Genomic DNA, 24,658 nt, shown 5'->3' with positions numbered 1-24,658 from the left:
TAAAAGTGTGAAAGATATGCAAAGAGCTTGTGGGAACATTAGCATTGCTGGCCAGAGAAAATTACTCATAGTTTGGTTCGCTGTGTGACTCAAATGCGCTATGTCATCTATTCTAGAATGTATAGAATTTCTATTCAAAAAAGGGTGTTGTGTAATCTGTACTAATGTGTCATCTGTCATTCACCATCACTAAATGCTGGAGTTCCACATTGGTGAGCCCTAACTCTGAGTGAATGCTAAAATAGTGCAAATTCACATTGTAACAATGTGGCCACCACATCAAGATTGTGTTACACTGACTGTAAATTTCATCAACCTCTTGTGCATCTCACCATCACTATACAGTACTCCGTATGTTGCCCAAGTGATTAAAACTGACAGTAACACTTCTCATACTACAGCCTAAGCACAGTGCAACACCATTGACAATCTGCTTATTGGCTTCTTTACACACTCTGCCAGTGTAACATCTCCTCCACATTCTGTCAACATTTTTATGACTTGGATACCAATCCTTGCTGACCATGTTATGGCTGTTGTCATATGCATTGGATATGTGCCTGCTCATCTCATCCGTGTCACATACTAGTCCATTCATTCTCCAGCCTTTGAAGCTGCCTGCATTTCTGCCCACTGTCAACCTGCAGCTTTCCCAGTGCTGTGTGGACATATTCCAACCACATTACCAAACTGAACATCTGCCCCTGGTAGCTGAGTGGTCAGTGCGAAGGAATGTCGTACCTAACATCACAGGTTCAATTCCCGCCTGGGTCAGAGATTTTCTCCACTCAGGGACTGGGTGTTATGTTGTCCTTATCATCGTCATTTCATCCCCATCAACACACAAGTTGCCGAAGTGGCGCCAACTTGAAAGACTTGCACCAGGCGAACGGTCTACCTGACAGGAGGCCCTAGCCACATGTCATTTCCATTTACCAAATCAAAGAGTTAACTACTTCATGGCTCATACTACCACTGTTATGTACAGACAACCCATGCCTGTGGTTTACGATCATCAAAAGCATGTTTGCCTCCAATGCCATTGTCACAGACGAGACAAGCACCTCTCTCTACTCAGCCATTTGGCACCCAAACTGATGTCATCTATGACATCATCCTGGCACTATCATCTACAGGCAAATATAGGAGCACCAAAACACCACTTTATGATGCCTTTTCTGGAATCCCAAAGAGTAACTACACCAGGTACTTTACAGTGAACATTTAGAGGATGGAAACCCCTCCAAATCGTGGTGGCATCTTTGCAGCAAAATAGACCCATGTGTAATGCCTGACAAGGCACTGTAGACAATCTGGAACATCAGGTTCCCACCCCAGGTGAAGATGATTTTACTTGCCACTAGTAACCAGTCTCTTGATGCCCAATTGCCCTGGCCGACCACATATTCACTGTTTCTCAACTCAGACAGAGTATCAACAACATTCACTGCACTGCCATGCATGAGACCTCCTGCAGCCACTGACAGTCACATGGTGCTCCAAGCCCCTCCCCCCCCCCCCCCCAACACTGATGTCACGATGGTCACTGCCCTCTGTATTTAAGAAACAAACGCGGCTCCAGCTGTCACTCCCTGTACATCGGCAGCTATGCATTCACAGTCTCACCTCTATTGGTACCACACCTACTTTGGTGACACCTGATGACTCTATTATCAACCATGTGACTACTAAAACTCACCTCATGGCCTATGAGAGGCACCCTGAGCTGTGAATGATGCATAAATTGCCTCGATACACACACAAAGTTGGCACCTGCCCACCAGCTTCAGATGTCACTGCCAACAGTCAGCTGTACGTCTTCAACAGCATCAGTGGACTAAGTTTCCTGGTCGACACCAGGTCACAGATCAGCACAGCACCTCACATGCCTATCTTGCTTATGTGTGAACATTTGCACCATTGCTTGACAGCTGCTAATTGCTCTCCTATCACTGTGAGGGGTATCCAGACACTGACTTTAGACCTCAGCTTTACTACAACCTTCACATGGTTGTTCATCAATGCTGATGCTATGGAGCTGGTCCTGAGCGCTGATTTCCTATGGGTCTTTCACCCTGTGCCCATACTGCATACAAAAAAACTCACCTACATGCCTCCTGACTGTGCTGCTGGTAGCACACAAACCCTGGCTGCCTCACTGCCCCAACACAACAACACCGACGCTCCTTCACCCTCAGCCACACCCATGCAATGGTACATACAACACTTACTACATATCTGTCAGCAGTAAATGGACATGCAAGAGACACTTATTCATCTCTGACAGGATGATGCATCCCTATGCAGCTGCATCCAAACAGAACAGGCAGAACTCACAGAGACTCACTCCACCCTTGAGTGCCTCGATTCCTCACCTGTCATATATGCCTACAGACTTGAACCTGTCACCCAATACCTCAAGTCACATGACACAGCCACTCCAAACCCATGCCAAGCAATGCCTCCTGCTCCATGCTCATGTCTGCGCAAATTGGCCTCACCTGCACTGCACCTGTGCCTTCAAAGTACACTACAGCCTGTGTCGAGCCAGCACATGCACCCTGTGTTGCCTGCTGCACCATGACCAAACCTCCACAACCTACTGATCATGCCATTCTTGTACACACACCAGCTTCACATGGGCAGCCCGTCTCCAATCTGAGGCTGCTATCTGATGCCATCACCCCCTGGACTGAGCCAGTAGCTACATGCAGTGCTGCCTGCTGCAACCTCATCTAAGATTCCACAGCTCACTGATCACACTGAACATGCACAGACTACCACCTTGCTCAGGCAATCTGGCTCCTGACATTAGGTACTCTTTCTGCTGCTCGGGACATCAACCTCCATGCAGCCTGTGCTGAGAAACTTTCAACCAGTGGCTCCACCCTCCATGATCTTTTTATCTTGTGAACAATCAACAGTGGCATAGTGCACCACTTTAACACTATGCCTAGCTCACGAGTTAGCCAGGACCACAGACATTTACCCCCAGGCCACCTCCCCATGTCAAAGGCAGCAGTGGACAAGTTCTTACAAGTTGGCATAATTCGCCCATCAGATAGCAGCTGGGCCTCATCCATCTACCTTGTCCCTAAGAGGGACAACACAGGTAAACTTTGCAGGAACTGCCATCCCTTGAATGCTTGCATAGTCATGGACAGTTATACAGTCCCTAATATCCAAGACTTCACACACTATCTTGCCAATGCTAAAGTGTTCAGTGTAGTTGATTGAAAGAAGATGTATCTGCAGAAACCAGTGTACAAAGATGACATTCACAAGACTGCCACAGCTACCCTTTTAGGATATTTTGAGTTCCTTTTTATGCCTTATGAACTAAAAATCGCTGCACAAGCCTGGCAATATTATATAGACAACCTGCTTTTTAAATTATCTTTTTGTTAAGCCAAGTCTGGCGATATCCTAGTTTTTTCGCCAGACATGGCTCACAATCTGCCCACCTCAAAACAGTTCTTGATGTTCTCTAAGCCAATGGTGCAGTATTCAGTACTGGCAAGTGTCATCCCTGTCAGGTGCAAGTCACCTCCTTGGGCTGTATTTTTAATGCTCCCGCCATCTGCCCAACTGCAGAGGGCACCAAGCTGACTCATAATCTATTGCCACCGTCCAACTACCACAAGCTCTGCTGTTTCCTATCATCTCACTTGTCCCCTTGCCACTGCCCTGCAATAACCCTTAACACTGGCCCTCATAGGCAAAAATACAACCAGTCACAGTGTAACCCCCCTATTACTAATCGGCCTACTGCATTGTGATGTAACTGACCATGATTGCATATGCCTAAGGAAATTTTACAATTTTACTGAAGGAAAATAACACTGGTTTGTTGGAGGAAAGTGTACAACAGACTCTTCTGAAGGAAGACTATTCTGAACTTAAGCTAAATACTGATGGTAATTTTGAAATGGGTGGAGTATAGTGCAATTGCTCCCGAACCACACAGGGCCGAAAAAGGGTACCACATAGTATTTAATACAAAAATCACTGATAACACAATAAAACACTGATTAGCTAAAAAAGGAATAATTAAATGGTTGACAGCCTGCAAGGCCAATGAATCCCCAGCATCTTGAGAAAGGTAATGGCAAATAAATTTAAGCAAACAAACACTCGCATGGCAACAGAAGGTTGTCACACTTTTCCACAGCACAACAGTTCACAAGAAAATAAATGAATCAGAAAGCACTGAGTTTGCAGTTACTTATTCTGGAATAATAAATTTTGAAACTAAATGGAGCTACTTGTTAAATGAATAACGGGCTTAACTTAAACTCTGTTATGTAGAAAAAAATTACTTCCAGTAACCTCAGTGTAATGTAATGCAAAATTTAGAAAAAGGCAAGCAATTTACTTTTGATTATTGAAAGATCAGACTGAATTTACTTTAAGCAAATGTGCAATTAGTTTTACTTTTAAAATAACAACAATAAAATACAAGAGTGGTTTGAAAAGTTCTCAGAATGGAATAGAAAATAGTACTTACATCACTGAAACACTTTTTATTTATCAGTGTAATCTCCTTGTAGATTAATGCACTTCCCTTCCCTTTCAACGGTGTTTTCCCACTACCCTCACGTTCATCACCCTAAAATTAACATATCTTGATAGCATGTAATCATGTGCATCCTTCAGTACTTCCCCATTGACCTTAGCAGTTACTAGACTGTGTTCATTGTAAGAGTAAACCTGAAGCAAACATTATTCTATGTATTCTTCCACATATGCTGGAACTTGATTGGATTTAATTTCATGTTTAGCAGAAGCCAAGTTGCCTCAAATACAGTCAATTATGGAAAAAGGATATGTTTTATGCTGTGTACACATTGAGTCAGTGATAATACCAGTGCATTTAACTTTGAAAGCACTGGCCAGCCAAGTGGTCCACCTAACCTGTAAAGATGAGAACAGTTGCAGTTAAGACATAAAAAGAGACAAATATAGCTTCAAATTTCATTTAATTTTTAAGCAGGATTAAATAAGATGTGGCAAAACTCTGGCAATATGTTTTTTGGGTGACCAGACAGAAAACATATAGTGAACTATATAAAAAAAAACGTAAATTAGTTACAAACTATGACATGAACACACTTGTTGAACATGGAAACATCACTACAGATGTTCAGATTTATGTTGTCGTGTGTTTGATATAGCTGCCATTATTGGAAATGATGTGGCACAGACGAATAGCACTGCAGTCTCAGAACATCGATGGTGTCTATGACCTCCTGAATGGTTGTTTTCAGCTCAGAAATGGTTTTGGGGTTATTACTGTACACCTTGTCTGTAATATAGCCCTACAACAAGGAGTCACAGGTGTTCAGGTCCAGAGAGTATGGCATCCAATTGAGGCCCATGCCAGTTCCCTTTGGATACCCCAGAGCCAGACTGCAGTCCCCAAAGTGCTCCTCCAGGACATCAGACACTCTCCTTTTCAATGACATTCAGCTCTGTCTTGCCTGAACCACTTCTTGTCAAAATCAGGGTCACATTAGATAATTGGGAAGACACCATCTTCCAAAACCTTCATATAACATTTGACAGTCATCATGCCATCAAGGAATATCACACCGATTATTCCATGACTGGACATTGCACACCACATAGTCACCCCCTGAGAATGAAGGGATTTCTTGATAATGAAATGTGAGTTCTCAGTCCCCCAAATGCACCAATTTTGATTACTGATGAACACAACCAAATGATAATGAGTGACAACAAGGTGCATGCTCAAGTGCATACTAATTCCCATCATGGTCCATGGCTAACTGTGCAGTTTGAACATCCTAACATAACTGTTCAGAGGTTAAGACAATTTTATTTCATATAGTTCAATAATTGCCAACCTGCAACATGCTCTCATTCTTAGCTGATATAATAATGTAATTAAAATCAAGCATGATAGAATTTTTCTGCATGAGTTATGTGACATAAAAGTGTATTGCAGGGATTTCAGTATATAATAAAATATTGAAGTCAATGAAGGTATTCAGTTGTCTGCTAATCTCTTAACTACTTTCATATCTTGAGTCCAAGTGATACATTTTAATAGTGGATCTGTCATCTGCCATCTGTGAAGCCACCTAAAAACCACATTTTTTACTCTTCCTTTATGACTTGCTGCTCTGCATTTCACTAGCATTTGGCAGTGACTAGCTAAAAAACAACATGCTTTAGTTCCAGTAAATCTGGCAGCTTAAGGGTCTTGTTATTTCTCATGACAAATCCAGTAACTTTAATCGAGATCAGTTTTATTGGCTTCAGACTGCATTGGTACAATGGCAACTGTAAAAATGGTGGTATTTGTACAGTGTGTGCGACACCGTGAAAAATTATAGTTTACCATGTTTCTGGTTCATGTGAAAACACATCTGTGGTATAAAACCACAGACATAGTCAAAATACAGAGTTTGTGATCCTTCATTTTCTTCCAAAAATTTAATTATGTAATGTTTTCTTAACTTAAACAATCTTTTATACTATTTTGATAATTAAGAATTCATATTTATAATGAAAACTGGAATTCTGTGTGCAATGTGCTATTACAAAGAAGGCGACATGCATTTTCCACAAAACTAGTGATTAAGTATGTGTTATTTAGCATATATTCAATGAATTTCATCTTTAAATGATGTAGGTATTCAGGCTGAATAAAACAGAAGAATGAAAGAAAAATCAGACTGAGATTTGAACTTCAGAATTTTCAGTTACCAGTTTCCAATGCTACTGATTAAGCCTCTCATTTCTTACCCACAAATGCCTTATATTTAACACCCATGCTTTCTCAAAAAAACTTCAAATTTGATTTTCTCCATAATCTTATGAAAAACATTAAGAACAACTAGTTTCTCTTCGTTTTTAACAGTGTTTCATGCACATGTTTCACTACAAAGCAGGAAGCAGGATTAGCCAAATTCACAGTACATATTATCAGTGAACCAATCAGAGCACAACTTTTGTTTACAGAGATTGTGAATGTAATGGATTTTTGAAACAAAAACTACATAGCCAAAGTATAACTAAGACAAATGTCAATGGCTGTTAATACATTAGAATATCTTGAAGATTCATTTAAAGCAACACAGTAGTAATATAGTTATTACCTAAATTTTATCTACTTCTGAGTGTGTAACAACACCAGGTATGTGTGCTATGCCTGCTGACCAATCATCGCATTTGTGTTTGCTTACATTAGTTTTCTTGTTATGATGAATGAAGCATACCAGCATGGCACCAGCCTGGTTGACATACATAACAGGCCATCACACATGCTGAACTGCAGCTGCATTGTGTATTTGAGTTTCCATGCATCTTTCCTGGCTTATACATCACTTCTCAACCAAACTCACTGTGTCTCAATACTCACCTTGTAGGCTGGCTAGAAGTGTTTATCAATGCTAATAACAATTTTAGAACTGTGTGATTAATTACTGCCTTGAATATTTTCCCATACAAAAAGCACCAAAAATACATAATTCCATATATCAAGCTGAGGGTCTCCTTCTCTGCAGTGGAATAGTTCTTCTCTGCCATATTAAATTATCATAAAGTGTAAGCCATAGGATATTCTTCATCATTCATCACCTGACTCAAAATACACCCAAATACCTGAGTGGATGCATCACATGACAGCACAAACTCCTTGTGACAGTCTGAAAATATCAAAACTGGGCTTGATATCAAAGGTTTCTTCAATCTCCTGAATGTGGCCTGACATTGCTCCCTCCAACCGTACTTCATACCCTTCTTCAATAGTTGCATGAGTGGCCATGCCACATCTGCAAACCACTTCACACATTTTCTGTTCTAATTTGGGAACCCTAAAAACACACAACTTAGGAACCAGAAAACCCTGCAATGCTTGTATCAGCCTTGTTTTTGTTTTTACACCTTTCTTGCTAATTATATTTCCCAATTAACCCACTTCCTCCTGGGTAAAATGACACTTTTCCATGCTCAGTGTCAAACATGTGGCCACAAACTTTTAAAATACTTTCTCAATCGTTGCGTATGTTCCTCCATATCTGTCAAAAACACAATTAGATCACTGATGTACACCTAACGTTGCTAAAGTTTTAATCCCCTTAGTACCCTGTCCAGCAACTGCTGAAACTTATCTGATACATCTCTTAACCCCAATGGTGTACTTCAGGGCTGGTAATTATGGCTTCATGGAGCTGAGAATGCTTTCTTTGTTCGATCCTCTAGAACCAACTGCAACTGGCACTGTCCCAAGTTATCAATGGTCTCGGTGATGTTGGGTATGGGCTATGCATCTGTTACCATATTACTATTAAGATGGTGATAAGCACAGTAGAATCTATACTTCTTGGAACTGTGTGATGACATTTTGGGCACAGCCACTATGGTAACCCCATCCCCACCCCCACGGGCTAGTGCTCTCCCTTATTATTCCATCAACTAACTGTTGGTTTATGAAATCCTCCATAATTGCCTATAAATGCTGGGGTATTCATTATTGCCTATAGTCCAGCGGTCAGGTACTTTCTACCTGGAATGTATTCAGAAATTAATGATCTTTTGTTATGTTGTTCATGGGTACTCTGTGGAGAAGAATTTATGTTTTTGACCTCAAGGGCTCTCTAATAACTTATGGAGGGAGGGTGAAAAACCTCTAGATTTTCAGCCTTTTTTCGTTATTTCCATTCTATCACCTGAAACATGTATTTAGTGGAAAACACCTATTTACAAAGTTGAAGAGAACTGGATTTTTCCTGCACATTTCATTGGTCAAAAATATTTTTTGGCCAATAGTTTGCAAATGGATGCAAATAGTAAACTGCGGCAACAGCATGCTGCAAGAAACTTCACAGTCACACCAGTTCAGATTGTTGTTACATGGTATTTAACTTATGGAATAAGTCAACTAAAATAAAGATGGTGCTTATTTTCAAAAGTGAGTAGTAAGGATATCATGTAATGTATGCAGTTGTGCATCTTACGGATGTCTGGGAGTTATTACACTCTCTCCCAATAGATTTAATTCCATAAAAAAATTAAAATCAGCTTCATAATCTGTGACATATAGTGCGTGACATAAAAATGATAGATGTAGTCTCATGTCCCCCTATCCCCCCTCACCCCATCTAAGTTTCAGAGTGTTTCCCTAAGTTAATATAATCTTTTGGGTTGATTAATTTTATTAATATGATTAGCTGAAAATGACACACTTCACATGGGTTTATTTTCATTTGTTTCCTGTGAACATTTCAGAGTTTTTACTAAAAAATGAACATTCAAAAAATCGTAGAAATGTTAGTACGCCACATAAAAAGTACTCTTGAATGCTCAAAAATAATCTCCAGACTCTTAAATCCACTGAAGTATTCAATAATACCATAATATGGAATAAAATAGGGAAACATTCCACGCGGGAAAAATATATTTAAAAACAAAGATGATGTGACTTACCATACGAAAGTGCTGGCAGGTCGATAGAAAAACAAACAAACACATACATACACACAAAATTCAAGCTTTCGCAACAAACTGTTGCCTCATCAGGAAAGAGGGAAGGAGAGGGAAAGACGAAAGGATGTGGGTTTTAAGGGAGAGGGTAAGGAGTCATTCCAATCCCGGGAGTGGAAAGACTTACCTTAGGGGGAAAAAAGGACAGGTATACACTCGCACACACACATATCCATCCGCACATACACAGACACAAGCAGACATTTGTAAAGGCAAAGAGTTTGGGCCCAATTGGAATGACTCCTTACCCTCTCCCTTAAAACCCACATCCTTTCGTCTTTCCCTCTCCTTCCCTCTTTCCTGATGAGGCAACAGTTTGTTGCGAAAGCTGAAATTTTGTGTGTATGTATGTGTATGTTTGTTTTTCTATCGACCTGCCAGCACTTTCGTATGGTAAGTCACATCATCTTTGTTTTTAAATATAATATGTAATAAATTACTTTAAATTTCTAGAACATTCAAAAATTAACAACATTCAAGAATATTTTAGAACATTCAAAAACAATGACTATTATTTAAAAATATTGATAAATGCTCAGCAACATCAATAAATCATTAACTAATACTTGCTTGTGAACTGCAAAATTGTCCTCATGTTATCTGGTGAGTGTATACATAAATTCTTTGTTTCATATCCCTAGTGCAAGCTACATATAAAACATGATTCTTTCAAATTAATACCACAGCATCTTAATGTTTGTCTTACTTCTAGTGATATGAAATGCTAATCTTACTTGAAATTGCATTCTTTTGAATTGAAATGAATTATTTGTTAGATATGAGTGGAGTCTTCAGAGTAAATGTTGTTTTTCCTTTATCTTTACCTAATATTGTTTTTGCTTCAATTATGTTGTTTTATGAATGCTTATGAAAATTTCTTGCTTTGAATTTTTAAAACAATATCATCAGCTACTTCATTTCTTACTCCTAAAATGGCTTTTTCATATAACCAACTTAACTAATTTTGTACAAGTTTTGGAAAAGCTTTGTCTATTAATTCATTTGGGCTGTTGACTATTTTACATAAATCATTTCTAAGTTTAGTTTAACCACTTGCACACTCTATAGTGAGCATGCCTTCACTAATTTGCAAGAGTTTTTCAACAAAATATTTCGCTTGTTTATCACTGGAAAGTTGAAGTCTCATATTTGTTCTTCAATATACCTTCCTCACTCAAGGCCAAAGAAATGATTGCTTCAAACATGCATTGATTTCATCTACTGAATAATGGGAAGCATTTAACAAAAATGTACAGAATGTGTCACTCATGCACCTACCATTAATTCCATATTAAATTGGAGATCTAGAACGTTCCTGAATCTCCAGGAAGATTTTATTACATTTTGGAACATTCTACAACATTTTTCAACATTTTAGAACAAACATTCTGGCCAGTCTTCACCACTTTGGCACTCGATTCCAAGCTGCTTCACCCTCTTCCCATAAGAAGTCCATTGGTGTGACGTCCTCATTTGAGACTCTTATGCTTATGAAAATTTCTTGCTTTGAATTTTTAAAACAATATCATCAGCTACTTCATTTCTTACTCCTAAAATGGCTTTTTCATATAACAAACTTAACTAATTTTGTACAAGTTTTGGAAAAGCTTTGTCTATTAATTCATTTGGGCTGTTGACTATTTTACATAAATCATCTTAAAATCCAATCCATGTAATTCCAACTCAAATCATCTTCATGGATGGAATGCAGAGCTGCTTTACCATATACCACCTGTCGGGCGGCAGCAGTGTGTGACAGACTCATAGCAGCACACGCAACAAAATACCCTTACCTTTATTGTGTTGTCATGAACAAATGATCTCTTGAGGTACCCATATCTTCGTAACTAGCCCTTGTAATTCCAAAAAAGAAATCTTCCTCATGAATGGGTGCTGGAGGGTTAACACACCATAAAACCTCCATAGGACTGCAAAATTTACTTATTAAGTTTTGGCGGCACACACAGACACACCACACTTTCTTTTATTATACATACTCATTACTTTCTAAGGAATTCCTTTGTTGTTACTTGAAAACTTTACAGAATTTTTGTAAAATCCTAATGTGTAATGGAGAGATATTTAGGAGTGAATACACTAAAGATATTTTATTTTATTCTTTTTAGAATGGACACTGCATTGGTAACAATATCCTTTGTCCTTGAGATATCAGAGAAAAAAGTTGAGGTATGGGTGATTGCTGTCTCTGCAATCTGTGGTATTTTTGTGTTGCTGTTGATCATCATTGTGCTGATGAAGGTATGCTCTTATCTTCTTTTTGATTATTATTTTAGGCCAAATATTACATGATGAGTGGAACACTCATTGCAGTACAACAGTACAAACTCTGTTGAAGTGAATGATGTAAAACTCCATCAAGTCAAAACTTTTGAGTGACAGTTTATTTTTAATATTTCTGTGTATTTAAACATTTTAGAAACAGATGGATGTAGAACTGTGAACATCTTATTAGATTTCAGATGACGTTTCATATTATTCTACTCAATAAAATAAGTTTTATCTTGACACCTAAAAATCCTTTTACTAGGTAGCATGTAAAAGAAGAGAAATAATATGTATTTCTTATGAATTTAGCAATATTTCTTGAAGTAATATTGCTGAAACTGTTTTAATATATGGGGCACTCTTCTAAAGTATAATTTGTTTATACTGAAAAAATTACACTATTAAAACATTTTGATTATTATGTGAAAGCTAAAACATTAATCTACATTTCAGAATAATTTCTACCAATATTAATCCTAACAACAGCTGGGGAGAGGAAGTACTTTATGCTCACCTTTTGAGAATATTGTAATTTAGTTATTCTGGCAATGTACTTCATACTTTAAAGTTTAGAAAAAATTTCTTCTACTAGGTTCCATAATTGATTTTCAGTAACATATAAACTAAAAATGTAAGTCGTAGTAATGTGTGCAACTTTTGACAACAAATTTAACAATATTATGAAATATTGCTACTCACCATGTAGCTGAGATGCTGAGTCACAGATAGGCACAACAAAAAGACTACCACAACTAAACTTTCAGCCAGTATGGCCTATGTCAGAAATAGATCTCTCTCTCTCTCTCTCTCTCTCTCACACACACACACACACACACACACACACACACACACACACACACACACACATATGCAAACACAACTCACACACATGATTGCAGTCTCTGGCAACTGCACTGCTGTCATGTGTGTGTCAGTTGCGTTTGGATGAGTGTGTATGTGTGTGTCGTCTACTTTTGATGAAGGCTGTACTGGCTGAGAGCTAATTTGTGACAGTCTTTTTGTTGTGCCTAGCTGCACCTCAACATCTCTGCTATACAGTTAGTAGGAACTTAACTTTTCATATGTTGTTACATTGCATCCTGGATTTTACATTGTTTGATTTACAACAAATGTCTCATTTTTATTTTAAGATGAAAGACCATTCTTACACATCAATATACATTTAAAAAGTGTGTAGTGAATTAAAGTCCATGACAAATAATGAAATTTTTAGATTTTTTTTAAGTTTTTTGTGGTGATCATAAAGTAACTCCCATTTGATAAAACACGTTATTGAAACAGTGCTGGTACTGCAAAGATTGTGCTAAAAGGTTTTTCAGGTTGTGAATCATACTTACACATCGGTACCTATTTAAAAAAGTACATTATTAATAAAAATTAAAAGCAATGAATGAAATTTAAAAAAATTGTCATGAGCATAAAGTTTTCCCACTTGGTAGTACCCATTATGGGAAATGTGGTCGTATTGCTAGCATTAAGGAGCATGTCATAATGAACAACTAACTCATGAACTCCATTCTCACAAAAAATCTATCTAATTTTACAACTACTTTGGAATGGCCTTGCTGTCATGGCTCTTACTGCATAAATGTTTAGGTGCAGTATCAAGTGGTAATTGTTTGATCCCACATCAGAGCTATACGGCAGGTGATAAAGTAGTTCCAAGTAATGTGATGCAGTGAGATCTTCTATTTCTTGGCCATATGTGGATAGGCCATTGTTATTTGTTTTAGACTGCTCAGTGCAATTAAATTAAGATTTTGTAATATGTATCAGAATATTTTGCAGTACTCAGTCATAAAAAATCCACAAGCAACACCCATGCCTATCCAGAAACATAGAGCACATTGATTTTGGTGATATTCATTTTGTGCATTCTGGGGATTGTTATTTTGATTTTGGAACAACATGAGCAACCTACCTATTGTCACCTAGAAATCTATCATCTGTATCACTGCCCTGCTGAAGGAAATTGAAAGCATTAGCCACTTGATTGGTTTTGTGCAGCTAAGTCAGCATTTTCAACACACATTCTGAGTAAAACTTAGGTAGTCTAATCAGCCTGTAAGAATTTCATAAAAATAATTCCTGAAACTGGTAAAAACTCATTAGATACGGATAAAACTGTCATGAGTATATTTTCTTCAGCTTTTGTAGCAACTTCCTGCACCAAGTCTTTGTTGACAACAGGTTGTTGGCCACTTCCTATTTCTACATGAAGCTTAGTATGCTCATCTTTAGATGACTGTAGTAGTTCTAAATGACTTTCTTAGTATTCCATGGTTCATAGGATTTTTACAATAGTCTTTACTGATGTGCTGATAAATTTTGGCCACTTTCACACAGGAAATGAATCACTGCACATATTGTGTATTCTGTAGTTTTTGAATAATCACAAATAAACACAAACATTGAGAAATGTTTCTGTTGAGGCATATGTAGGCAGACAGCAGATGCTAGTTTTTGTAGGTTTCAGGAGAGAGACAAAATTACATCCTTCTGGAGACAGCAAAGTGAAATATCAATCAGACCGTATTAAAATTTGATAGTTGTACTTATTTTACCTCCTGAAGGTTCAGTTATGTGTTATACAGCATCAAGGAAGGAAGGATAGTTTAATATCTCATCAACAACTAGGGCATTAGGGATGGAAGCAGACAATCATAACATGGTACTTTTACTTGAGCCTAAGGCAGTGCAGAACATGGCTTCCATATGAAGAAGGGCAGCTTTTCTCCTCTTAATTATTCCAGATATTGTCACTGTTATTGCCTATTGATAGCAGAAAGCTGGTACTGATTTTTGGTAGAGTGATGAAAGTGATACTGTCTAGATGATGAGTCTCCAAATGTTGTTAGGAAGCTCTGCTTCAATACTGTTGTTTTTCATAACTTACCATACACACCAGAAATCATGCTTTACATATACTTATATCTTTGGAGAGCTAATGGAATAATTTGTTGAGGTGAAAAAGCCTTTCAAATGCCCTCATGTTGCCCTCTTTTATTGTCCTTTGTGTCTTTGACCAGGAAACATGAAAGTTTGTGGAGTTCTTTGCAAAAATTGGCCTTTATAATGTCACAGAACTACATTTCTGATTATAATTGTGGAACAAAATGCAGTTACATTCTGGGATATTCTGCTCTGAAATGAGCTACATAACTTGGAACAAGATGCATTAGAAACATGTTGGATATTAATTGTAATGTTATCCACTCAGTCCTGGCTGCTGTCTCCCTCTTTGAAATGAGCTTGCTAGCTGCACAACATCCAGTTTGTCCGGCTGATTGTACATAGTAGTAGCTGCCTTCCAAGGACTTCTCTTTGTGAGAGGTAGTCTAAGGTGAAAAGAGATCACTAAATGACAACTATCTACCATCTCCTACTGAACAATGTCACAAGGAAATGAAAGCATAATGTAATATCAGCAGTAGAAAATGACCCTGATGCAGTACTAAAATGTGTGTTGCCACTCATATCTGGATGGTGTAGCTCTTCTCATACAAAGAGGCTCTTAAATGCTCAGCTTCTGAGGCATATGGGCATAGTTACCCATAGCGCATTATGCACATTAAAATGTCCTACAAATAGGGTTGATACGAGTGTTGTGAAACAAGATAGAGCCTCTCTATCCAAACCTACATGGTGAGAAAGAACTGTAACATTATATAGAATTAGCTCTTACAAACTGTTACAGAAATGAAGTTTCTCCTGACCATAAAAAAAATGGAGACTGAAAGAAATAGACCCATCACTGTAGTAGGTTTTATAATGCCCCTTATTCATCATTATTGCGTGATGTAACAAGTGGCTCATTATCTGACTGTTTTAAATCTTCTTTCCTTATAGCTCACTGCACACTTTTAGTCTTCCTCCTCTGAGTTAATGAAGCTGATTTTGACAGATGTACGTTGATTGTTTCTCCATCAGCAGTGCAGTGGGAGGGTGGAGGGGGGGGGGGGGGTTACCACTAAGTAACTTTTGAGTAAGTCCCTAAACTACATGTAACCAGTGACACTATGAATGTTGTACACTGTTAAAGCTGTACACTGTGGATGTCCCTAGAGATCTGATGTTTGTCAGCAGCAGCAAATCACTATGTCTACTGTCAAGAGAAAGGAAGCTGCTTTGGATAAGTGTGCTGGATGAATTACTGAGAGTCATGTACCCATGGTAACAGAGATACTTCAAGTACTACCTAACACCTTCTTTCATAGATAGTGGCTCATTTATAGTAAGTACAAGATATATCACTGCTCATCCAGTTGACTGTGAGCAGCATGCAGTGGTAGGTCTAGGGGCTCTTTCAGCAGCGAAAAGGACCACAGAAAATTCTAGGTGTTACAACCATAACCACAACCGGCAAGTTTCAGGTGTCATCTTCCACTCAGACTTCACCATTAGGGAAGCCTGTTGCACTCTATGTCTGCAGAAGGGAAATGCAAAGTGGTAGGATATGTTAATCCTCAGCAGATTGAATAGATTGAATTCACAGTGAATAATGATACTCCTAAGGGAAATGGCAGCAAGGGCAGGGAAGAATCACCTTGTTCACTCTGTGAATGTCCCTAGAAGCCTCATTAAACATGTTTGAGAAGCTGTTCCATCACCAACTGAAAGAACAGGGTGGAATGAACTACAGATTGTGCACCACATAGGAATCAACAATACCTGTCTTGTAGGCTCTGAGGTCACACTTAGTTCATTCTGGTGATCGGCTAAAGCTCGAGAAGACTAGACCTGCTAATAGAGTTTCACTGAAGCTCCCATTACTCAGAACTGTCTCCAGGACTGATTGGCATCCTCCAGTTTTAAACCAAGCAGATGGTTTGACTCAAAAGACTTCAAATGTTCTGAGAAAAGCTAAGCTGGGTTTATCTGAACTTGCAACATAGGTCTGAGAACTATAGAGTCCCCCTACGCATTAGAGACTACTGTCCCACTGATGACTGTGTGTGGAGTGCACACAAGTTTGGTCCCCCCCCCCCCCCCCCCCCCCCCGCCCCCTCTCTCTCTCTCCCCCACCCATCTCACTGCCCCATAAATAGAATATAGATGAATTGTCATTCAGTCCAGATAATGAAAGCTGTAGGAGATTCTCAAATTGTTAGTGCAAGACATGAAGAAGTACCCCAAAGATGAAATTATTAAAACGTTAGTGGTTAGCTGCCTTGAAGCATTCACATTAAAATGATAGTGATCAGCTGCCTCAAAGCATTCACAACAAAGTCCCATTGTTTCAAGTTTTCCTCAAACCAATAGAGCCTGTTAAACTAGTAGATACAGAAAGCTGGCTGAAACTCAAAAACTGGCATCAGTGAGATTTTTGGACTAAATACAGGTATGTATGAGAAGGACAGGGAAATGAGAAATAGAGATAATGTATTTACCACTGAAGATAAAAAAAAAGCAAGTCCACTGAGATAGAAGTAGAAGCAGCATGCATGATTGTTTGGACAAGAATCATATCAAGGATGGACACAGACTTATAACTGGACTCTTTATTGACTGCAACACACACCTAGTAATAACAAAAAACTGTAGGGTAACCTCAGTTCTCTAGTACGAATGTTTCCCAATCCTATTGTCATCACTGGAGGAGGCATTAATCAAACAACAATCAATTGAGAAAAGTACAGTTTTTTAAGTTACGGATGTGACAAAACATCCTGTGAAAACAACTTAGTGCTTTCTCTACTTGGAACAAATAATTCAGAAGCCGAAACATGATGGAAAGGTATTATAACTGATCCCAGCAAATAAACATGTTCTATTTGAGCATGACATTGTGTTTTGTCATGCCTCACAAAGAAACTCAATATATTTACCTCCTGGCAGCAGAATATAGAGGCATTGTGGCTCAAGTTCAAAAGAGTAATGGACAAAGCACTCAATAGCTATGTATTAATAAAACAGTTTGTCATGGGAGGAACCCTCCATGGTTTACATAAAAAAGGCAGCACGAATGGTCTCGTGTTTGTTTAATTCACTCATGAGCATCACAGAAATGCTGGAAAAGCTGAATTGTCAGATTCTTGAAGATAGATACCAATTATCCTGCAAAATGAGCAAATTGTTAATACATCTTTCTGCTGGCTCCATCATATACAGAGTAATTTACCTACAGTTTATTACTTTAATCTTCCAGCATTTAACTTCCCATCATGTGATATCAGCAAATGTAAACAATGCATTTTATGTAATGTATATTACTAACAGTATATTTGGCTAAGAAAAATGCATATTGATAATTAAATTAAAGGCATTCCATGGAAAGATTGAAAGCTACATATAATCAAGGAACATCAGCAGTAAAAGCTGTTGGATGTGCAATGACAGACCATATCTCATTGCAGTCAGGTTGTGTGTGGTTTGTATGTTTATGTATACTTTTATGAGGCTGCTACATACTACTGGCTAAGTATCTCTAATTCAATTCTTCATTGGTGTATTTAGATAGCAAACTGAAATTAAAAAACAAAGATATATTATTAGAAAATCTTATATTCATTTATTCTGATTGAAAGAATGTGATGTACTTCTCTCTGCACAATTACATATGCCTGTGATTTTTAAAGGCTACAGTTCAACTTCTGGTTTCTCTATTTTATATTTTATTGAGTTCTTCTTTTGATGATGGACCTTGGATTTTTATATATTTCAGTTTTACTTGTCATAACATTTTCGTTCTGATACCACATAAGCACAGTTTTTGATGCATTTTAAAATCTCTGATATGTGGAACAGCAGGTAAAGTTTATAAATTGATTGGTAAATTGTTTAGATAGAAGTACTCATTATTTTGATGAGGCCCAGTTCTCCTGATGATGTGTGGGCTGAAGCCCCTATGCTTTCACATAGCAGCCAATCAGCTTTATCTCCTGAGTGTGGTAAGGTGTAATCATTGTTTTGTGAAACTTCAGCAGCTATTGTTACTATCTGCAGGACTGTTGTAATACAACTAGCAGCACCATTAATGCATGCCCAATCATGATATTATGTCAGCGCAACGTAGTATATGTTAACTGCCACATGTTATGGAGGCTGTCTTGCCAAGGTCACCACCTATCTCATAGGCCCATCTTCTGTCAAAACAGTTTCCCATCACTTACACTATTACAACCCATCATCCTCTGTAAAATCTCACATTACAACTATCACTCTGCCCCTATCATTTCTTGTAACTGAGGACTTGCGTCTCACCCATGGATAATGATGAAATGCCTATTCTTAGAATTTTTGTTTGTTAAGCTTACAAATTCCTCTCCTGTGCCAACCTCTTCATTTCAGAGTACCACTTGCAATCTATGTCCCCAATTATTTGCTAGATTTATTCCAATCTCTATCTTCCTCTACCATATTATCCTATACAGCTCCCTCCAGTACCATGAAAGTTGTTCCATGATCTCTTAACAGATGTCCTACCATCATGGCCCTTCTCCTTGTCAGTGTTTTCCATATATTCCTTTCCTGCCCATTCTGTGGAGAACCTCCTCATTCCTTATCTTATCAATCTATCTAATTTTCAACATTATTCTGTAACATCACACCTCAAATGCTTCAATTCTCTTCTGTTGAGTTTCCCATGGTCCACGTTTCACTACCATACAACTCTGTGCTCCAGGCGTACATGATCAGAAATTTCTTCCTCAAATTAAGATCTATATTTGATACTAGTAGACTTACCTTGGCCAGGAATGCCCTTTTTACCAGTGCTAATTTGCTGTTAATGTCATCCTTGCTCCATTCATCATTGGTTATTTTGCCGCCTAAGTAGCATAACTTCTTAATTTCATCTACTTCATTATCACCAATGCTGACATTAAGTTTCTCGCTGCTCTCATTTCTGCTACTTCTCATTACTTTCATCTTTCTTCCATTTACTCTCAGGCCATATTCTGTAATCATTAGACCGTTCATTCCTTTTGGAACATCCTGTAATTCTTCTTCTTTTTCACCGAGGATAGCAGTTCATCAGCAAATCTTATCATTGATATACTTTCACCCCAAGCTTTTATTCCACTCTGGAACCTTTCTTTTATTTTTGTCATTTCTGTCATTTCTTCAATGTATCGAATCAACAGGATGGGTGAAAGAGTACATCCCTGTCCTGTACCTTTTTTAAAAAAATAACACTTCATTTTTGGTGTTCCAATTTTATTGTTTCCTCTTGGACCTCCTACATACTGCATTTTGTCTGTCTTTCCCTACAGCTTACCCCTATGTTTCTCAGAATTTCAAACATTTTACACAATTTTACATTGTTGAATGCTTTTTCTAGATCAAAAAATCCTATTAATGTGTCTTGATTTTTGTTTAGTCTTATTTCAATTATCAGCAGCAATGTCAAAATTGCCTTTCTGGTGCCTTTGCCTTTCCTAAAGCCAAACTGATCATCATCTAACAGATCCTCAATTTTCTTTTCCGTTATTTTTGTCAGCAACTTGGATGCATGAGGGGTTAAGCTGAATGTGTGATAATTCTCATATTTATCAGCTCTTGTAATTTTCAGCATTTTGTGGATGATATTTTTCCAAAAGTCAGATGATGTATTTCCAGACTTACACATTCTACGCACATCTGTGAATAGGCATTTTATTGCCACTTCCCTCAATTATTTTAGAAATTCTGATGGAATCTTATCTCTCCCTTCTGCCTTATTTGATCTTAGGTCTTCAAAACCTCTTTTGAATTCTGACTCTAATACGGGATCGCCTATCTCTTCTACACTGACTCCTGTTTCTTCCTATGTCACATAATCAGACAATTCTTCTCCCTCATAGAGGCCGTCAATGTACTTTTTCCACCTATCAGCTCTCTAATCTGCATTTGACACTGGAATTTCCATTGCACTCTTAATGTTACCACCCTTGCTTTTAATTTCACCAAACATTATTTTGACTTTTATACATGCATATTCAGTCCTTCTGACAATCATTTCTTTTTTGATTTCTTCTCATTTTTCATGCAGACATTTCACATTAGCTAAGTGTATATCTGTTCCTGGGTACACCTTACAATCCAATATCTGATTTTGGAATCTCTGCCTGACCATGACATAATGTAACTGAAATATTCCTGTATCTCCCAACCTTTTCCTAGTATACCTCCTGCTCTTGTGATTCTTGAACAGAATTTTTGCTATTACTAGCTAAAATTTATTGCAGAACTCAATTAATCTTTCTCCTCTTATCATTCCTAGTACTAAGCTTATATTCTCCTGTAAGCCCTTCTTCTTCACCTTCCTCTACCATTGCTTTCCAGTCCCCCATTACTATAAGATTTTCATCTCCCTTTACATATTGGATTACCCATTCAGTATCCTCGTAGACTGTCTCTATTTCTTTGTCTTCTGCTTGCAACTTCGGCATGCATACCTGAATTACCATTGTCAGTGTTGGTTACCTGACAGTTCTGGTGAGAGTAACCCTGTCACTGAACTGTTCACAGTAACTCATTCTCTACCCTACCTTCCTATTCACAATAAATCCTACTCCTTGTACTATTTTCTGCTGCTGATAATATTGCCCTATACTCATCTGAGTAGAAATCCTTGTTTTCTTACCATTTCACTTAACTGATCGACATGATATTTAGATCAAGCCTGAACATTTCCCTTTCCAGATTTTCTAGCTTCCCTACCACATCCATATTTCTGACACTCCATGCCCTACCTCATAGAATGTTATCATTTCATTGGTTCTTCAATGGTTATTCTCATGGTCACCCACCCATTGGCAGTGCCCTCCTCGATATCTGAATGGGGGACAATTCTAGAATCTTTTGCCAATGGAGAGATCATCATGACACAGTGGTTTCCAAAGCCTTCTGCACTCTCATGTTGTTGACTTTTGCTGATTCTTTCATATTTTAGGAGCAGTTTCCCACCAAAAGGGTGGGAGGGTGCGCTGAGTCTCTGTCCGCTCTTCCACCCTCTTTGACAAGGCCATTGGCAGAATGAAGGTGACTTATTATGTCAGAAGTCTTCAGCCATCATTACTAATGATTTTTATTTAAATTTTAAGCAGTGGTGGGGTTGTAATGCAGGACTGAGGACATTTTGATTACTAATCAACAATGCTACCCATAGACCATTGACATACCCTAAGTATAATTATGGAATCTTATATCAGAGTAAAATTTGAAACAACTACTGGTGAAAGAAATCTCAGGTTTTTAAGCAGGTAGCAATGTCATTTTGAAGCAACTTTTTAAAAAAGTTCCCATGTTGCCTTCTTCTGGCAGTGCTGTAAGAAGTAATAGATTGTGCAATAGACTCTTCCTCCCCAGAGGAACATCAAAGGTACAAATCATCAATTTTGTAAGAGTACAGCAAGGGCAATGGTGGAGGATGGGGTAATAAGGGTCGTGAGAATTCTTGACATCTTGCTGTAGACCTATTAATCGATGTGCTTTTTTTGCCAATGTGGTCTGAGTACACTGTACCTAATTTCAGAACTGAATGTCAATCTTAGTTACAAATTACCATTCCAGTTAAAAAGTAAATAATAAAGCATAGTTGCACTGTTTCATCACTATGTTCAGGACCCGTTAGTTTACTATAGAATTTTTGTTTGTATTCTTCGTGTTCACTACTCTATGCCACTACAGACTTGCCTGTCTGTCTCAGTCAAATGCTTGTTATTTGCTCCACATGCATCTCTACTAGATGCATCATTGCACCAGGAAGATATTCTTATGATCACCCATACACACCCAGTACAGTAAATAATAGTTGTCTGTAGCCTCAACTGGTTTTTGATGGATTCCATCACATCATTAGTTTGACTTGTTGGTAAAATATAACCTTCATATGGACTTTTAACAGTGTTTTGGCAAGTGTACAGGTGGGCACGCAGACAAATAGAGTGGCAATTTTACATGCAAAACATTAAACTAGAGAGAAACAATAGCTATCACTGTTATTAAGTCATCAAATGACATTCATTGTTTGTCAGTTGTTACCTCAGTGTAACTGATATGAGGAGTAATCAACAGTTTAACATAGCTTTGAAGCAATTTTAAACTTTTCCTTAAACAGTCTTATGTACTGTAAAAATCATTATGTAATACATAAATATTAAATGTTAACAGTAATTATTAATTATTGCATATTCAGTGATAATTAACTTCAGAGCAACTAAATATAATATAGGAAATCTGTTAATATTCATACTGGGTCCATCTAAAAACTTTTTTGTGTTAAATTTTATGAAACACAAATAACCAATATATTTCTTTTTTTATAGGCAGGGTTTTTTAGAAGAGAGAAGAAGGAAGCACTTGAACAGTTAGTGGCAGCAACTGTAAGTTCACAAAACATTTCTTATATGTATAGTAAAATATTTAGGCTTTGAAAAAGCAGATCTAATAATCTTTAAAACATTTTTATGATATCGGTTTTCATTAGAATACAAACAGTGTGTAACACCATTATAAGCATCTACAGAAATGAAACCAAGGGAGAGGCATAATATTTTAGAGCACATTTATTTATAAAACCTTACAAAAATTCACTCCTGTTCATTTTAATAGATGTAGTGAATTATTTTCATGTTTCTTATTATTATTCTTCACGTCTATAAAGCTTAAGAAACAAATATTCGAAGTGACATTTGTGTTTCTTGTGTAACAAGTAACCCATATCCAGTATTTACCTAGGATAATGTGACGATCTAAAAAGCACACCAAAGTTGCTCATTCCAGCATAGGATCAAACCAAGATGATCTTATTATTCACAGCTTAATAAACTGTAGTGCAGCCACGACAAAGGCTTTAGAATTCTTAAACCTGTATTTGCCTGATGAGTTGTGTTGTGATATCAAGTCTGAGAAGGTACCAGTTCCTAGAGATTACACTGTCACAGCCGGCCGGAGTGGCTGAGCAGATCTAGGGACTACAGTCTGGAACCGCACGACCACTACGGTCGGAGGTTCGAATCCTGCCTCGAGCATGGATGTGTGTGATGTCCTTAGGTTAGTTAGGTTTATGTAGTTCTAAGTTCTAGGGGACGGATGACATCAGAAGTTAAGTCCCATAGTGTTCAGAGCCATTTAGCCATTTGAACCATTTTTGAACATTGTCACATTTAATGAAGTTTCATGTTGTTTTCTCCCTTCTTTGTAACATTACATGTAGCCCCATTGTAAGGTAAATAATAATTGTCAAGACTGTCACAGAAATTTGTTTACCCAATGAGATTGTGGTTGCTGTGAAATATGATTTATTACATATCTACTAGTATGACTCTTGACCCAAATGGATAACTGAGCCCATTTATGCACAACATCCACGATTCAGAAAGGCACGCTAGCACTGAATTAAACTGACCTTGAAGACTAATGATAAGGGCTGGCATGCTGACCAATCTGGATGTGGTTTTAGGTGGTTTTCCACATAACAGATAGGTAAATACTACACTGGTTCCCACGTCTCATCTAAGATACACAATGCACAAACATTTCAAAAACGACCTCACACTGGAATATGTACTTTACTGTAGATGCAGACAGATGGGTTACATGAATTCTGTTCCATGGGGAAGGTGTGACATCAGTAAAGGCATCCAGAGCACCACTGTCACTAACATTGCTTGAACACATATACAAAGGGCCATATTTAGGCAGGTGCAACATGTGCATAGGGCAGCAAAATTTTGGGGGTGGCAAAATGTTGCCATCCAAAAACAATTTTTTCAGCGCAATTTTAATGTTCATTGCATCAACACTGAGGCATCTAATAATTTATTGACAAAGTGTTAAAAATATTTCTACATGATATTCAACTTGTATTTTACTACTATTCTGCCTGTATAATGTCATCCATACATGAGTGCATTGT

General features: G+C 37.9%; 1 protein-coding gene across 3 annotated transcripts in view; it reads left to right on the top strand.

The window, feature by feature from the left end:
- LOC126480903 (integrin alpha-4-like) overlaps nucleotides 1-24,658 on the top strand; it is a 582,211-nt gene that overhangs the window by 500,633 nt on the left and 56,920 nt on the right. For all 3 annotated transcript variants that reach the window (XM_050104300.1, XM_050104298.1, XM_050104299.1), the window contains exons 22-23: nucleotides 11,637-11,769; nucleotides 23,067-23,123. In XM_050104300.1, coding sequence (XP_049960257.1) covers nucleotides 11,637-11,769; nucleotides 23,067-23,123 — 190 coding nt within the window. The remainder of the gene's footprint in view (nucleotides 1-11,636; nucleotides 11,770-23,066; nucleotides 23,124-24,658) is intronic.

Source organism: Schistocerca serialis, chromosome 5 (assembly GCF_023864345.2).
Source record: "Schistocerca serialis cubense isolate TAMUIC-IGC-003099 chromosome 5, iqSchSeri2.2, whole genome shotgun sequence".
NCBI lineage: Eukaryota > Metazoa > Arthropoda > Insecta > Orthoptera > Acrididae > Schistocerca > Schistocerca serialis.
Note: the sequence above shows the minus strand (reverse complement) of the source record. Positions and strands in the feature narration are given on the sequence as shown.